Source organism: Anastrepha ludens, chromosome 5 (assembly GCF_028408465.1).
Source record: "Anastrepha ludens isolate Willacy chromosome 5, idAnaLude1.1, whole genome shotgun sequence".
NCBI lineage: Eukaryota > Metazoa > Arthropoda > Insecta > Diptera > Tephritidae > Anastrepha > Anastrepha ludens.
Window position 1 is genome coordinate 41,923,218 of NC_071501.1, and position 13,869 is coordinate 41,937,086.

Genomic DNA, 13,869 nt, shown 5'->3' on the forward strand with positions numbered 1-13,869 from the left:
CGGTGAGAGTAAAATTACAGTACGTTCTGGATCTCGTAGAATATATTCCACGTAGCGCTCGGGAGCAGACTTAGTCGCTATCAAATAAACAAATTTGGAACCTTGAACATATTCACTTCCACAGAAGTAATGCTTTCTTTGGCACGCACACTATGAACTCGTATTGAATAAATACAACCCATGAAAGTAATCGTGGGCTTACACCAATTCGTCATATTGCGTATGAACTCCTTAGGTGTTCAATTATACCCACCGAGCTGAAGCTGGAAAAATTTTGAATTGCACTCTGATTCCAGAAATCACGTCTTGGTTGTTTTTTATTAACTCCAGTCTTACTTGTGTCGACCATCCAAGGTGTCATGTCCAAGATGTATAACATTTTAAAAAAATTCCTATACCAATTGATATCAGACGAAAACTTGCCGCACAACTTATACTCGTATTTCCAATAATTCGCTATCTCGAACTTATCTACAGTCGAATGTATTTTCAATCTGCTGGGATTTGAACTTGGCGTTACCAACTTGGCGTTAGGCGTCTTAACTATCTATAAGAAATTACCTACTATATCTCGAGCGAAGACTGTTTTTCGCCAATGTTATCCACTCAACCTTTACATAGCAAGGAGGGTGATGTCATCAACGTGTTCTAGTTCTTCTAGTTTTTCGGACATAAGTGTCCCAAACATAAATTTCCTTGAATAACTATTTAGACAGATACCATCTACATCTAGAAATACACCCGTTACGTGCATATTTCTCTACGCCACAACTTTAGCAATGCCATCATCACCGTCTAGCGTTTGGATTGGCACACCAATGCCGTTGCAAAGATGCGAGCCATTTCATAGCCCTTTCTACTTTGGAGTTGTAAAGAATACGGAGAATGTGGCTGTGGTGCTGGATGCACTGCTGTTGTGGTGCTTTGGCGCTTTGCGTCCGTGTTCTTTGATAACAGCCACGCAGCAGCAGTGGTGGGAGCAGAGCCTGTAAACTATAAAAACAACTACTACTATCGCAGCTCAACCTTACTATTCTCCACATATGCGTAAAAGCATCGAAAAGGCAAAACAAAGGGCAAATATAAGAACAAACTTTAGCTTTGAGAAATTTTGAACACTCTGGACTTGATATTTATGTTAAAATTCAAATAGGCAAATAAAAATAAAATTCTTATGCAAATATAAGCATTACAAAGTTTTCTGTTAACATTTTTTGTTGAGGTGCGTATTTGTTTTTCACGAAGAAATTTAAACAATAAATCTCTTCAATATTCTGTTCAAATCGCGGTATTGAAATAAGTGTTTTATGGGCAGAAATTATTCGAGAGTATGCCGTTCTTAGCGAAATGTAATGGCTTTTTCAAAAATGTAAAGAACCAGTTGTGGGCTTGTGCGTGACTGTCATACGCCTTTATCAGGTTGTAAGTCACCGTAAGTGTAGTCATGATTTTTTAAATGACAGAACCATATATTATTTTTAATAGTGGTTACCTCCCGACAGGCAATGCAAACAGCTGAGTGCATTTTTACAGTGGAAAAGCTAGATCCCTGCTAGTGGCAGGGATAAATTAGAGGTGAAACGGGACCAAATACCTAACAAAAAGCCAAGTATAGAAAAATGTATTAGGTAGAGTTAAAAGGTCTGAATGTTATAGCGATGTAAGGCGCATATTGCTCTTCAAAAAAACTTCTTGGACTGCTTTTTGTTTGGTGACGTCGGTTGTGTATTACAGTTTGTGCTGTGCATCCTGATGTTTTTCACATACAGGATTACCTACAGTTTCACGCCACTTCCAAACGAAAGAAATACACACGGAGGCTCGACATTTTCTCCCGAGAAGTGACCGCTATTGGAAACAATTTTTTTTATCAATTCGTTTTTCGTACACGGAGTTTCAAACCAGTGCATTAGCGAATGCATTTGGCTATGGCGGCCTGAAAGTCAGCAAAAATGTAACACAAATATGTGTTAACTTATATTTGGAAGCACTGGCCTAAGCATGCCATTTGATCACTTGGTGTACTAAAATTTTTGAGCATTGGAGTTTTTTAGCGAGCAGAGAATTAATGAATCGAAAGCAGTTACAATAGGCTCTCTGAACATCAATACAATTGTTCCAAGAAGATTCCAATTTATGAATTCCATCCCTAAGGTGAGAATCTGGAAGGGCTACAAAATACGCTTCCACAACTTTTATGACCTCATCATTTGATGAAAACCGCATGGATGTTTTTAGATCTGGAAACAGATGGAAGTCGCTAGGGGCCGAATCTGGTGAATACGATGGATGTTCCAACAATGCGAGCTTAAGCTCATAGATTTTAGCCATTGTCAAAATGCTATTGTGACACAACGCATTGTCCTGATGAATTTTTTGAAATCATTTTTTCTTTCTCGTTTTCTTCGGCTCCGAACCAGGCTTAAACTATTCTTACATTATTTAGATTTATCAATTAGTTCCAATTATTACTAAAATTAAAAAAGGAACATATTTTTAAACAAAAAAAGCTTTGTCCCATTTTCCTTACCTTTCTATGAAGTTCTTCAGATCTGTTCTGCGCGATGCAATTTTGTTACTACTTACATACTGGTTGCCATGTTGCTCATAATGGAACAGCTTTCTGCTGACTCAAATATAGTATCAACCTGGTTTTCAACATAAAGTGGTCTGCCCTACCCGCAAGCTCGAGGTTTTCTTTTGTTTGCAAACTGAAACTGAAAATAAACAGGGTTCAGTGTCTTCAGTTACTTCCTTTGCACATAAAGTGCAGAGCGCATAATCCTCTTGTTTAAGTCTATAAAGGAATGATTTGAAGCAACAATTTCCCGTCAGTATTTGAGTCAAGTCGACTTCGCTCAAGTCGCTTCTTCACGTTTTGAACGATTTCACGTGATGTTGCAGTCTTTTGATATCCACCTTCATGCGTTTCGTGATACTACCAGTATCATTGTAACGAGTAATGGTGCGATAAACAAAATTTTTATTTATTATAAAGTGCTCGAGTTCACGAACAATCGCTGGTTGTGATTTTCTAGCCAAATATAATTCAATCCCACTCTTACGTTTGAAATCGATTATTGATATTCTTTTTTCGCGCTTACTCTCGTCAAAATGCTTCCTCACGCTTGTAAACTATACTCTTTACTGTCATTTAGCCAACTAACAGAGAGCTGATGCCCTATGCACGGGCATCAGCTGCGCGAGCGGTCTGAAGTTGGTTACACTTCGAGTGCCGGATCCTGTAGTATCCTAAAAAGTTACTATCCCCGCATGAAAATTATTAATGTGCTAATGGAAACTCCTCAGCTTAGCTTAAGGAATCTCTTGAGAAGTGAAAAAGTAAAACATTAATGAAAGGATTTGTCCTTCCTATCTCTTTCCTTCAAGAAACTCACATTTCAATCAACGCTCAAATGAAAACGCCGTTGAAGCAAAATATAAAACCATTTGATACTACCGCTAGATCGTACACACATTTAACTATTTACATTATAAGGCAGCTCGAGAAGCTATTTTAGAATACAAATTAAGAAGTTGGTTTATTGTTGAAAGCTTTTTTGTTTAGTTGAATTGAGAGCATTGAAAACATCCTTTATTCCATATTTATTCTGATACATCATCTCAAATAAAATCCTTCAATAATACAGAACTTTTTATTTTCAATTTCCCCACAGAACGATCGACTCATGATTGGCCAATATGTCACAATGTTCGGCGATGTTATAAGCCATGTCAACATTAGTGCGGTGAAGTCGGAGGATGGCGGCGAATATGAGTGCAAGGCAATTTCGCGCGCAGGTGAAACATCGCATTCGGCGCGTTTAAACATATACGGTGAGTCGAGTTACACACACACAACAATACATAGATGCATACGTACAAATACAAGCAAGTATGCGTGCGGTGTACGTAAGAACAGCTACATACAACAGCAAAGTCATACTAAAAGCAATAACAAAATAAATGCAATAACTTCTAAATGTGCAAAGTCAAGCAATTTTGTTTAGCTTGATAGACAGGATGCTGAAATACTTGGAGCATTTGCCTGAAATGAAAGTCTGGCTTTTACGCTGAAATTTGAATTTGTATTTTTATTTGTTTGTTTAGCTGACATTTACTCAACCGAAAATTCTTCATTACTCTTCTACGCTCTATTCCTCACACACAGGTATGCCATACGTGCGCTTGATGCCGAAATTATCTGCAGTGGCGGGAAAGACATTTTTTCTAAAATGTCCCGTGGCAGGATATCCCATTGACAGCATCATCATAGAGAAAGGTAAAGTATCCACGTTCAAATTTATTAATTTGCCAACATGCATACACACACATACACAGCCACACATACACATATTGGTAGGAACGTACATTTATTCTGATGTAAATACGAAGGTAGTTTTGTGTGTCCTTTACTGACAGGTCACAGCAGCTGCACTGTTGCCAGTCATCAGCAATAGGGGACGTTGCGAATGAAATTCTCTTTCTGCGGGTATTTCCGCTCTACGGGTTTATTACATATTGTATAAAAGCATGCGGCATGTGGCATGTAGCATGTGCCAAGTGGCGAGTCCTAGGCTTTGCATATTTAGCCGATTTGCATGTATGCACATGGAAATGTATGTATCTATATGCAATCGTACTAGGGTGATTCGCTGAGTGACAACGCTGGAAAATCAGTTTCGAACTTTATTTAAAATATTAAGATAAAAATAAGTTTAAATGCAGGCAGGCAGTTACGTTTTAGATTGAAACTAGTATCAGAAAGAGTAAGTGAAACAAAACGACAGGGAGAATATCCTTGGTTTTGAAAATATTAAAAATATATGGTATATTGTGTCCCAAAAGGTGACGACGGCTTTAGAAAAATAAAAATATATTTAAAAAGTCGCTTTAGAAAGAAGTAAAGTAATGTCTAAAGGCGGCCGCCGTAGCCGAATGGGTTGGTGCGCGACTACCATTCGGAATTCACAGAGAGAACGTAGGTTCGAATCTCGGTGAAATACCAAAATTAAGAAAAACATTTTTCTAATAGCGGTCGCCCCTCGGAAGGCAATGGCAAACCTTCGAATGTATTTCTGCCATGAAAAAGCTCCTCATAAAAAAGAAAATATCTGCCGTTCGGAGTCGGCTTGAAACTGTAGGTCCCTCCATTTGTGGAAGAACATCAAGACGCACACCACAAATAGGAGAAGGAGCTCGGCCAAACACCCAAAAAGGGTGTACGCGCCAATTATATATATATATAATGTCTAAAGGTGCGGACAGACATTGCAAGCAAAATAATTTCACTTTTTTGTGTGAAAGATCTCGAATCGGAAAAGCAGGCAAATTCGAAAGTGGAATATGAAGAATAGTGGAAAAGCAGTTGAAGAAAGTTATCAAATTGAGAAAGTAGTCAAATTCAAAAATCGTAAAGGAAACTTACATAGTATAACTGTAAGGAGTTAGACAAGGTTGTCTGTTAAATTCGATCTTATTTTCCTTCGAATTTCTATCAGGTGGAATAAATGTAGCTGATGTACGCTGATGACTTAGTACTTCTTGAAGAGTCGCCGACCAAACGACAGGATATGGCCGATCCAATATGAGATTATAGCTTTCAATGGCGTCTTAAATTTAATTTGTCATGATCTAAATGTATGGTGTTTAGGGAGTGCAGCAGAATTCCTGCTTCACACAGTTGGAAGTTGCGATGAAAATATAGAGACTGCCAATGAATATATTTAAGTATCTTGGCGTACTGATTAACTTCAAACTGTTTTACAGCGAGCATTTAAATTTAATAAAAACAAGAAAACGGCCCTAAAACAGGAATAAATGCTACATGGCTAAAATATATAAATAACCCTCAGATTTCCATTTCTAAAAAACTAAAAATCTTTGATGCGTGCTCAAGTGTAGAAAATTATGAGCCAATAGAGAGACGTTTGCTTTTTTTTTAATTGATCTTTATGCCTCCAAATACGCAGAATTATGTATATGATTCATATTGAAACAAATCCTTTTGTTTTGTCGGGCAGACTAGCCAAAACAGCACTCAGACACAATTAAGTCCTCCACTCGGGTTCCCTTTTTAATTTTCTTTAAATCTGCTCGACCTCCGAAGAAATCTGAGTAGGTCTTGTGGTGCCAAGAAGCCCAGGAGGTAGCTTCTTAACACATAAGTGCCAAAAATCTCAAGCCTGATTCGAGCAAAGGCGGACAGACGCACAGAAAGTGGTCCGCCTTCTCATCCTCCTCTCTACATGCTGGGCAGAGCGCAGTCTCTGAGATGCCCACCTTGTGTGTTGTGGGAACCCGAGATCTCGTTACCCCGCCGACATAGTTTAACCTGGATTTACAGTACTCGACTACCATTGAAGTGGTTGAACGCAGCTTTGCTGTCATTACAGACCCATACAGGTCTGCCTCTACATCTGTTTACCACAACAAAGTTCATCGCATCTTGAACAGCATGAAACACAGATGCATGCATTCCAAGAGCGAAGTGCAGTTTTGTCCCGCTTCATTCCACGTAGACAACATAGCCGGAACCGTGCTCGGTCTGGAGCCATACGTCAAAATGCGGGAACAGTATTTACCGGGCTTCATTTCTAAGTTTGACCACAGTTGCGCCTCTGGCAGCATCATACTGTATCTCTTGTCACGTACGAGGAACCGTACCAGTTCCCATTGTGTTTCAGTCTGCAGATGACCTACAAGGCCTCTCCTTGGATAAAACACCAAGTGATGGTAGGCTAACCTGATCATCTAATGACAATCGGATCCACATTGAATCCAATCTGCTTCCGTAATATTTGCATACTCTCAGAGCTCATATGTATTATGTTTTGCACTGTTTTTCTCTACCAAACGACAGATATCCGCGATTACTTCAGTCTTCTTGCTAAAGAGACTGTACACCTTGGTGTACACTGCGTTAAAAAATCGAAAAATTTAACACACGCTTTGAATGGAATACCTTTTATTCTGCTTCCTTGAGGGCATATAATCCATAGTTTTAAAAAAACTGAATGCCAAATAATTCTCGGTATTTTTAAACCCGATTGACTATTTGTGTTATAGTCGTACGTTCTGTTATTAGTCTGACTGCAATTATTGAAGTGCTTTTAGATTTAGAAAATGTATTTTCATCTTGCTAGTCTTTTTCTAGCAAGTCTTGCTACTTCTGGAAAGTGCTGTCAACTTTAACAAGTTAACAAATAATTAATAGTTATCTTAACCAAATACCAGTCACAATGCGTTACTACCATTCCAGAGTACACAAACGATTCTGATTCAAATTAACTGTAAAATTTATTTAAGAATATTATATTGGGTATGGAAATAAGTTTCCCATACTGGTGGTTTGAAGGTGTATATGTAGGGCCGGGAAGACGTGCTTCATTATTACCTTTTAAAGAAAAGTGCAGCTGAAAAGTGGCATATATTGATCAATATTTATGGTAGTAGAAAAAATTCGAAGGTACTCAACTACAACAATTATTTAATGAAGGGGCATGTCGAACCCTTCATGATATGTCTAAAGAGAGGATGTTGACGGATCAACCATCGGTAAACGTTTGCACGTGATGGGAATGGTCCAGAAAGCAGGTCACTGGGTGCCACATCAATTGAAGGAGAGGGATACCGAGACACGCTTGGTGACGTGTGAGATGCTTCTTATACGGCAGAAAAGAAAAGGTTTTCAGCAACGCATCGTCACTAGCGATGAAAAATGGATCGAATATAATAGCTCTAAACGTCGAAAAAGTTGGTGCCTGCCAGGTGAATCAGAGCCATCGACAGCGAAAGAAATATTCATGCTTCAAAGGTTATGTTGTGCATCTGGTGGCATCACAAGGGTGTCATCTATTATGAACTCCTTAAACCATCTAAAACCATCACTGGCGATCGTTACCGACTGCAGCTAAAGAGTTTGAATCGAGCTCTCAAAGAAAAGCGACCGGAATGGTACGGTAGACATGACAAACTAATTTTGTTACATGACAACGCCAGGCGTGACACGTTGCTAAATCGGCCCAGAAATATTTAGAGCGAAATCGTGCCCTACCCGTCGTATCCCCAGACATTGCACCTTCGAATTATCATCTATTTCGATCAATGCAGTCAGCCCTTATTAGAGAGCGGTTCACTTCTTACGAGAGCATCGCAAACTGGCTCAATGAATAGATGAAGTCAAAAGAACTCGAATTTTTACTCAGAGGAATCCGTCTGCTGCCTGAAAGATGAAGTAAGGTTGTAACGGGTGATTTTTTAGCTATTATCTTTTTAAACAGTTAGTTTTAACAGCTGGCGCACGTTTCGTGTTTTGTTTCACTGTCAAACATCTTCAGTTTGGTCTATAATTTAACCATGAATCGTCTTACAAAGATCCACTTTTTTATCGAAAAATTGTGTTCAGCGACGAAGCTCATTTTTGGATCAATGGGTACGATAATAAGCAGAATTCTCGATTTTGGAGTGAAGATCAGCCAGAAGAATTGCAAGACCTACCAATGTATCCAGAAAAGGTCACAGTTTGGTCATAGGGTATGAAACATCCTAAAGATACACCACAAATGAGCAAATCGCCGGGCTACGACAGATTATAGGCTGAAATTTTAAAAATGTGCCTGAAGTACACGGCGAAACTCTTGCATCCAATATTCTATTCAGCTTTATTTGGATGAAAGAAAATATTCCAGAGGATTGGTTGCAGAATACTTTGATTGTTCTCCCAAAAGAAGGCAACCTTTCCCAGTGTAAAAGTTACTGCGAAATCATGCTTCTATTCATCACTTCCAAAGTACTGGTTTCAAGGTTTGGCAAATCTCTGAGAACTCAGCAAGCTGGTTTTCGTCCAAACCGTTCATGTATTGACCAGATTATGCTAATGAACGAATGGCAGTCGACCCGTCAACTGATTTTCGTTGATTATTGCACGGCGTTTAACCGCATACACCGACAATTACGTTCTAGATATTGTAACAGGTTAAACTCCCACTTATCCAGAATGGACCCCGACATATTAAACATATGTCCAGCATTTGAAGGCCCCCCGCACGATACTAACCACCTTTTCACAAGTCCCATCAAAGCTACTCATCTAACACCCCTCTCCCTCAGAAGCTGACAGCTTTAATCCGAGCACAATATGCGGATTTCAAGTGCAGAATACTACACAATGGCGAGCTCTCAGATAGCATCACAGCCAGCGCAGGTGTTTACCAAAGGATGTCCGATCCGCTTTCTTATAGTTGTTGATAACATCCCACACAATTCCGTCGATGATGATAGAAGAGGTATCTACTGGAACTGCGGAAAAGTTCAAAGTTTTGTAAACAGATATCTCCGGCGAATCTCAAGGTGTGGTGGCCAAACGTCATTAGCAACGACGAGTTATATAAAAAGTGCAACTTGCAGCCAATGGCCAGCCATATCAAATTACAAAAGTAGAGGTGGATAGACCATGCACTGCAAACATTTGCAACGGAAATTCCCAAGGAAGTCGAAACTGGAGCCGTAGAAGGCACTAAAATTGCTAGCCAAAAATAGGACCAGATGGAAATTCTTTATTGGGAGGCATTAGAATACTCGACATCCCTCGTTGTATGTTCAAATGAAAGATGCAATTTCAAATAGCGTATACGTTTTAATTTCTCTACAGATGGATGGATGTCGCTTTCAAGAGTTTTCAACCAACCTGTATTCATATGTATACCTCTTGAAAATTTCACAATTTAATCTCAGAAAATAAAAAAGTTCCATGAGAGTAGACTAATTTTAATTATGCCAATCGGGACTTCCCAAAGTCCAGTTATGGAATAACCCAAAAATTATAGATCACCCTAATATACATATCCATACATATGCGCACATGTTTTTACTTGCATGTGTGTTGTTTTGTTTTTGCCATCGCATTCATGCGCTCATATTTTCATTGCAGATGGCGTCAGATTGCCAACCAATATATGACAGCGTGTGCAGAACGGTACCCTTCTCATCGAGAATGTGCAACGTACCGCCGACCAGGGCACCTACACTTGCATCGCCCGCAACAAGCACAACTACACGGCGCAACGTACGGTGGAGGTGAAAGTTTTGGGTGAGTTGAAGTTGATTGAAGCTGTAAGGTTATGTTGGTATTGGTATTTCCATTTTCGGGATATGTTGGGTTGCTGCAAATTCGGCTATTTCAGCAGACTAGTTTTAATTTGTCTGGAGTAGTTAATGAAAAACCACAACGTTGATATTTGTGCGGTGCGCACACGAGAGTTGCTAAATTTGAAAACTTCAATAACAAACAAACAAAACCCAAATACTCGAATTGCATACAAGTATGCACTTATAAGAGTACGAAATACTGCTCGTTAGAAATTGTCGAAATTAATTTCGGTTAATCGTTGTGGGTATTGGAAAAGTTAGTAATTAAAAAACTATGTGGCAGTATTAAGCTCGGGAATATTTGAAGGTTGAAGAACATTTTTCACAATTCGAAGGGTAACAAAACATGGCAGGTATTTGTTAAAATAAAAATATAAAAATTATAAAACATTTTTTAGAACATGTTTGAAGATATATTTGGAAACTTTATTTTACTTTAATTTTAATTTCACTTATGTAAGTGAGACATTTTTATTAAAAGCCTCTAGACTGTTTAGTCTACAAGTTAAGATACCTTTTCTGTAAAATTTTTTATACATTTGTAGTGCGCTGCGCATAGGTTGTCATGAGAACGAATAAAATTTAAGGCTTACGATAAAGCGAGCATCGTAAATTTCTTCCAATTCGTCATTTTTCCAATAATATTCAATTATAAAGCATTTCAACTTAACAATGCTGCATTTTATAATTTAAATATTTTTATTTACAATATTTATTGAATTTTTGGTGTTTTTACGACGGTGGTTTGATACCAAGTTTTGCGTTGAGCATTAAAGGTGGCGCGCTTTGTATTTGAAATCCGTGGAGAAAACATTTTTAGAGGTGTAGCCACGAGCAAACCGTAATTGGTTCTCAGCGAATTTGAAGGAATCAGCTGATCGGCTGACGAAACCGGGGCCATGACAACGGATTGTTTACGAAACAACTGATATTATGTTGTTACTTAGTTACCGTCTAAACAACAGATGATTGGACGAGTGTGTAAATACAGGGTGGCTGATGAAAACCGCTACCAAAAAAAAATTGAATATTTTTTTTTCTTTTTAAGTTATCTGTTCCATTTTTGTTTTAATTTGCAGATTGATCTTTAAAATTTATTAAAATGGATAACTGGGACACGCAAACAAGAATTTGGATAGTCCGCCGCTATCACGCACTGGAGTCCGTAGTTTTGGTACAGAGAGAGTACAGGCGGATGTTTGGCGGCGATCCCCCGAGCAGACGGACCATAATGAGACTGGTGAATAATTTTGCTGAGCAAGGAACAGTCGCAAGAAGGCCTTATCATCGAAACCCACCAGTTCGGACGGAGGAAACGATCGCTGCTGTAGCTGCAGCTATACAAAGCAATCCAAGGGTTTCAACAAGAAGCTTATCTGCTCAACTTGGTGTCAGCCGACAGTCTTTGCAAACAATAATGCACAAAGATTTAGACTTATTTCCCTACAAAATTCAAATGGTTAACAAACTGAATGCAGCAGAATTGCCGATTCGCTTGGAATTTTGATCTTCTTAATGTAGCAAAATTCATCAGCCACCTTGTACCTTTGAAATGAGTTGGCAGAATTCTACTACCGAGTACTCGTTGACGAGGGTGAACTCAGCTGCACAACAATTTTACAATCAGCTGATAAATATCTTTCTTGCAAGACTGTAAAATAATATCGAACTGTTTGGTAGTTTCTATTACTTTCGCCTAATCTTCCTCTTCACAAATAAGTAATTCCCCTCCTTTTGTTTTTGTACTCACCGAGTCAGACAATACAGCAAATTGGAAGGCACAATCATGTATTCTACCAATCTTGCCCAGTGTCGTGGTAGTCCAAAAATGACAGAATAAGAGATTGCGCCTTCCGAATTCACGGTATCGTCAGGCTCCATTAATAAACAAACAAAAGAAAGGGAGTTGCTTGTTTTTTGTGACGAGGAAGAGTAGGCGAAAGGAGTAAAAACTACCAAACACAAGAAACTATACACACACACACTTGCTTGTCACGGCATCATGCATATAAAAACGCAAAAAAATTGCATTTGGTGCTACACTTCGTTTTCATTAGTTCGTATAGTTTAAATGTCACAAATGAAAATGTTACCAAGTCATTCACTCAATTTTCACTAACATGCAAGCTCTCATCTTTCGTTTTATTCGTTAGTTTTGTATTGGTAAGGAGCCTGACGTCACACTTGTCAAAATCGCGAAAAATAGAGTAACAGTTTTCGGAATACGCGACCTCCTGTATTCAATTCGCCTTGCGTTGACGTGGCAGCCAAAGTTATAGGTCGGTCACCATGGGGCCTTTATGTTCGTTGCGGTAATGATTTTAACTGACGTGACGTGGAAAGTTACCGCGGTACCACAATGAAACTATTGCCGCATATAACCAAAAAAGCAGCAGATGAAAGCAAATACCATATTTCTTGGTGGATAAACAGGCTTTTGTTGGTTGTGAAATATATTATAAAATTAATGCTTATTGAAGCCAAAGAGGGCTTTAATACAATTTATGGTAGTCGTAGGCCGTGGATGCGATCATAACATCGGGATCGGGACGGACAGTTATTTTGCAGGACAACTTGGTTAATCCTAACCTTTTCTATACTCTTTCAAGCTTTTATTGAAAAGATAAGAGTGCATTTGAATTGACTTAATTCATTTAAATTCTATTTATTTTCTGAATTTAATTTGATATAATAAAAAATACCATCGATAAAATTACTCGCTCCATTTCGGTTTTCACCATAGATGAAGGCCAACAGCTGCACAAAATTTTACAATCAGCAAGATACCTAATCTTAATTGTAGGCTTCCTTGTTCTTTTACTGTTGGCGCGAGAGTTTAGCAAGGCTTTGGTACCACCATAATGCGTTTATTGGTATAAGAAAGTGAACTGTAATGTTAGAATTTAGTTGGGAAAAAATCCTTAAGGTCTTTAAAATCCTTTTCTATTTTCTTGAATTCTTTTTTAAATGTTCAAATTCAAATGCTATTTAAATTCAAGGATGATAGATTACCAGTCTGGCCCTCCGCTGTAGTGAAAAATTAAATTGTGGGATTAACTTCGGTTACCACGTCACTAGGGGATTCGGCAGCAGAATTCTGCCCACTTGTTTGACACGCATTCACACATTCGTCCTATCAGTTTTCCAGGCGGCAACAAAGCTGGGCGAGTGAGGACTGTGTTGACTTTTTTCGTACATTACCAACACAATCTCAGTTTTTTCGTAAACAAAACGCTGTCGCGACCCCTATTACGTCAGCCAATTAGCTGATTCTTTGAAATTCGGTGAGAATAATTAACGGTCAGATATTGACCACGTCTTCCGAACTTTTTTACCATGATTTAAATGCACTTTCGCGCTCGTAACTGCCTATTATGTAAGTAGGGGTCGCAGAGATGTTTATGTGCATTAGGGTGCATCACTCTTCATACAAAAAAAAACACAAAATGATAACTTTTTCTATCGGAATTATACAATTTATTGATTAAATTTTTAAGTACTTTTATGCAAACAATTTTGGGAAAAAAATATTTTTGAAAAATAGTTTTAGATACAAAAACTCGATTTTTGAAGGAAGTTTTAAATCGGTTCAGTTCACGTATATTAGATATTAATATTTTTTCGAAATATTTTAGCCGAAATCTTAAAATATTTTAACTCTTATAGTTCCGTTGGAAAAACCGCATTTTTGTGTTTGGTGACACATCCTAACGCACATAT

General features: G+C 38.3%; 1 protein-coding gene across 1 annotated transcript in view; it reads left to right on the forward strand.

Moving 5' to 3' along the window:
* The window catches only part of LOC128862813 (cell adhesion molecule Dscam2-like), a 187,089-nt gene that overhangs the window by 98,902 nt on the left and 74,318 nt on the right, over nucleotides 1–13,869 (forward strand). The window contains 3 exon segments of the mRNA XM_054101566.1: nucleotides 3,678–3,837; nucleotides 4,172–4,282; nucleotides 9,932–10,090. Coding sequence (XP_053957541.1) covers nucleotides 3,678–3,837; nucleotides 4,172–4,282; nucleotides 9,932–10,090 — 430 coding nt within the window.